This window comes from Sinocyclocheilus anshuiensis, unplaced genomic scaffold (assembly GCF_001515605.1).
Source record: "Sinocyclocheilus anshuiensis isolate Anshui unplaced genomic scaffold, SAMN03320099.WGS_v1.1 scaffold1243, whole genome shotgun sequence".
In the NCBI taxonomy this organism is placed as follows: domain Eukaryota; kingdom Metazoa; phylum Chordata; class Actinopteri; order Cypriniformes; family Cyprinidae; genus Sinocyclocheilus; species Sinocyclocheilus anshuiensis.
In genome coordinates this window covers 81806-86456 of record NW_015539901.1, presented here as the reverse complement: position 1 = coordinate 86456, position 4651 = coordinate 81806, and the positions used below count along the sequence as shown (strand labels likewise).

The window sequence follows — 4651 nt, the reverse complement described above, 5'->3', positions numbered from 1 at the left end:
CACGACCGGAAGCAGCGGAAGCGCTCGACTGTGGCATAATAGAAGCTCCGCTGCTTTCGTGCTCGTTCAGCGGCCTCATTTTGCTTCGACGGCTTTCAGCCTCACCCTGCTTCATTCTACTACGTTAATAAATCATTAGCTCATCCATGAACATGATTTCTGCCCGAGTCCCGTCGGATTGCGTCGGCTGTGGGTATGAAGACGTCAACACCCATGATTCCACACTCAGTCACGGCGTCATCTAACTAAGACGCCCTCCAGCTGCGAAAATTACATATTGTGCCTTTAACGTTTTGCCACAATTTTAGGTTTTATAAATCGAGGAATCACCATTTTGAATAGAAATATTACAAACGTTAGAATTAGACACTTTGACAATATGCCAGTGCTAACAGTAAAGAGAAAACAATGATGAAACCGAAGGACCGTAAGGTGCCATTCACACAGAACGTGCTTTTGTGTTGACACAGATGCAGTGGAATAGGAAAAAACGCAGGAAGATGGGAGTTGCACTTTTTAACTTGAGCGCAGTGTTTTTAGAAAGCCGTTTCATGCATGAAACACTGCAAGAGATGTGAGCGCAGCATCAAACGTGCCCATGTTTACATAGAAAAAACTGTGGAAAAGCAGCGCAATCCATTGCAAACCTGTAAAGAACTACTACTTTATGTCTGATATTTCATGCTTGCATCATGGTGACAGACTGAAAGCTGCTGTTCATTGTTTTTACAGAACATTTATAGTTAATAATAGTCTACTGGTGTCTTAAGTCATTTTGAGTTTGAATTACCTTGACTTTACAGATTTTATTTTAAAAAGCATTTTCCTTGTATTATTTCTGAACATATTATATATATATAAGATGTAGTTGCATCTTTTCTGCAAAGATATTTAACAAGTGATTTGTTTAACATTCCACACATCATGTGCGTTGCACTTGAAATATACATTTCTCTAACTAGAGGGTTGATAAAGAAAAAGTTACTTGAATCATATTTTGTAGTTACATTTTCAAGTGGACTAGTTAAAAATCGTAAGAATTAGATTTTATTTTTTTACCATATCGGCCCAGCCCTAGGTAAAAGGATATTACGATATCTAACAAAAAAGCACAAACTCCAGTGAAAGTTCAACATGTTTATGTGTCGAGGATAGAAAAGAAGAGAAACGTAGCTGGAGTAAAATCCGGTAATTTGCAATGTACAGCATAATTTATCTAACATTTTGGGTATTTTATCGTTATAGGATAAGACAGTACCTATGTTTCAATTCAAAGTTGCAAATTTAACTTGTACATGTAAAAAAAACAACAAAAAAAAAAATTTGGAATATCACATAAAACAAACTTTACGTAACTTTACGTAAAACTGAAATATCGCATAAAACAAAATGTAACTTTTCAGAAAATATGGAATATCGAACATTTGCAAATAAAGCACTGAGCTCAAGAGACCAAATTTGTCACTCCTGGGAAACTGGTTATTTTTAATATTTGCATAAAATACGTTGACGGAAACACGGCTAGTATAAAGTAGAATTAATTGCTGGTTACATTAACAAGCAACATTTGGAGAATTGTAACTAGGCTCCATGTAAAATGCACCAAAACCTGACAAGGGGCTGACAGTCTAATTTCCTCAAATCTGTCTTGAGTTTGTTCTCACGGTCAGTGCTGAGTGACGTCAGGACGTGCGTCTCAAAACAACCTAAGATTTGGGTTACAATTTCTTAAAATTGGTCATGTTTTTCCATGTAGCCCATAAACACACTGAAGTCTGAGGCTCGAGGCTATCTGAGATCATAAATGACTGACTGGTATAGTTTTCAGAGATGTATCATCTTAAAACAAACGAAACATCTCCGGCATGTCTGGGATTGTCAGGAAGCTCATTTCTCCGGCCTGAGGAGAAACGCTGCTGATTACAGAGCCACAGAGCCTGAGCTGACAGACGCCTGACGGATCTGATGCTCGATATTCCCTTCGGAGTGAAAAACTCTCGTATTTCACAGTTTAAGCTTCACCCTGGGCTGGTTATTAATTCCAGGAAGTCAGGCATTGAGATTTCACGCTGTACACATCTGTAAACAGCCAGTTAATATTCTTACTGACATATTTACACGCTTAATATCATTTAGTAAAGACGTTCAAGCATGTGACAGACACACAATCAGTGTATTAAACTGTTGTCAGTCGGTTTGGTGATTATTTCACTCAGATATTGACAACATAATGGGGGAATATTTATGTGAGGCACTAATTTAGAAGTGCTTTTGAATGCCTTTCAAATGTATAAGCGTAAAATTATGCTGAACTAAATTGTAAAATAAATGTTACAATAAATCAAATTATTTACATTAATTCATAATAATATTATAAAAAAAATAAAACCAATAAGTTCTGGGCTCAGTAGAAGTAGAGCAGTATCTGTAGCATGATGACCATTACCAAAGAAAATAATTTGGATGCATTTCTGAATAAAAAAAAAAAAGTAATATTTTTTTCAGTAATGCATTTATAACACAAATAAACAATGGAAATGTTTCAAAAGCAGAGTTTAAAAAGCAGAAATGTGCTAATCCAAATCAAACAATTCTGATGTATTTTCCTGAATTTTTTAAAGTAATTAAAATAAATGTTGCTCTGATTTTTGTTAAAGCATTTTATTAATTCTTCCTGAACAAGGTATGTTTTATTTGAGCCATAACCGTGTCTAAATCTGTCTTTTTGAGGTGGGAACCATTTTCTAGGTGGATGATCTTTTTTGATTTTCAGATTTTGTTCAGATCAGTTCTCCAGGTAAAATCATTTTAATGAAATAATCTTTCCATGTATCATGCCATAAAATGCTGGATATTGTTAGCAATCTGGTAACACTTCACAGTAAGGTCCCATTGTTTAACACTAGTTAATGCATCAATATCAAATAAAAATGAGCAATGCATTTGTTACGGTATCTTTGTTAATGTCAGTTAATAGAAATACATTTGTGCATTGTTAGTTTATGTTAGACAAATGCCATTAATATGAACTGATTCAACTTTTGATTTAAATGATGCATTAGTAATTAACTGAAGATTAATAAATGCTTTAGGAGTATTTTTATTGTTAGTTCATGCTAAGTAATGTAGTACTAACAAATGAAACCTCATTGTAAAGTGTTACTAGTGATTTAATCACATTAGTCTCATGTTAATGGAAAGTTTACGTATTATTTGTATACTTTAAATCAGTGCGTATTGTAATACTTCCCATTATAAGTGTCTAAAAATGAGATGCAGTAACTGACGCCATGTCACAGATGCTGTAAAGCTGAACTGAACCTGAAATATTTATTTTAAAGCATTTTATATAAATATTTTATAAAAGCATTTCATAAATATTTCTTTTAAAGCAGATGCTTAAATGGAAGCGTGTCGTTTCTGCACCACAAACAGCAACAAACCTAACCACAAAATGACTGTTTTCAAACAGGTTTACAAATGGTCTGCCTTTGCTCAGGCAAACATATGTCATAAGATCTGAGTTCAGTGTGTGCATGTGTAAGCGTGTACCGTAGATGACGGCCTGTCGGTCGATCTCCCGTGAGCTGAGTGACGCCAGAACGTGCGGCTCCACCGTCTCCTGCCAGTTCTGCGAGTCGATCACGTCCTCGTCCAGAGACGGCGCGTCCGGTAACAGAGCCGCCGGAGCGTCCAGCATCCTAGAGATGGACAGCAGAGAATGAGACGCACGAGCAGAGACAGAGCAGAGCAGCAGAGCCAGAGCGGATAAACCTCACCTGCGCTGAGAGCGAGGCGTGTATGGCGGCGTCGGGTTCTCCAGCGATCTGAAATAACAATACAAATAAAGTTAGAAACTCAAAACAAAAGAAAAATAAACTAAATTTAATGGATTTATTTATGGAAATGATCTATAATTTTTCTAGGGCTGCAACAACTAATAGATAAAAACCAATAATGAAAATAGTGGTCGACCGATATATCGGCCGATATTTAGAATTTTTTTAACGGAGATTTTCAACATTATTATTAAGAAAAAAAGTTTCTTGAGCACAAACTCAGCATATTAGAATGATTTTAAGGACCATGTCACACTGAAGAATGGAGTAATGGCTGCTTCAGCTTTGCTATAACAGGACTTAATTATATATAAAAAAAAATTTTTAAACCGAAAACAGTTCTTCACAATTTGAATAATATTCCACAATACTACAGTTTTTACATTATTTTTGATAAATAAATGTAGCCTTGGTGAGCATAAGAGACTATTTAAAAAACGGAGTGTCTATTTACACTAAGTGCAAATAGCCCGCCTTGTTGGCAGAGGTTATTTACAGCAGCTCCACCCACAAACGTGTAATAGGGATGGTCAACACTATAAAAGACGGCCGACAATCGTCAGCTTCAGTGGCGTAGATGGTAAAGCGCCTATCGTAGTCTTTTTGACGCCATCGACCCGGGTTCGAATTCGACTTTTACAGAAAGTTTTTTTTTTTCCCTTTTCAAATCTCATATCACATCGGAAAGGCATTTATTTTCAATAAAAATTAAGGAAATAATCAAAAAGTTTAAAAAGTATCGGTTAGGGTAGGTGTAGGGAGGGCTTTATTGTCCAAATAAGGTGGCATCCATTTAATAATTAAAATTAAAA

The 4651-nt window shown here is 35.8% G+C and overlaps 1 protein-coding gene across 1 annotated transcript in view; it reads right to left on the bottom strand.

Annotated features, from left to right (window-relative positions):
- The window catches only part of LOC107686100 (rho guanine nucleotide exchange factor 11-like), a gene marked incomplete at its 5' end in the record, with an annotated part of 43886 nt that overhangs the window by 18288 nt on the left and 20947 nt on the right, over positions 1 to 4651 (bottom strand). The window contains 2 exons of the mRNA XM_016482943.1: positions 3553 to 3701; positions 3780 to 3827. Coding sequence (XP_016338429.1) covers positions 3553 to 3701; positions 3780 to 3827 — 197 coding nt within the window. The remainder of the gene's footprint in view (positions 1 to 3552; positions 3702 to 3779; positions 3828 to 4651) is intronic.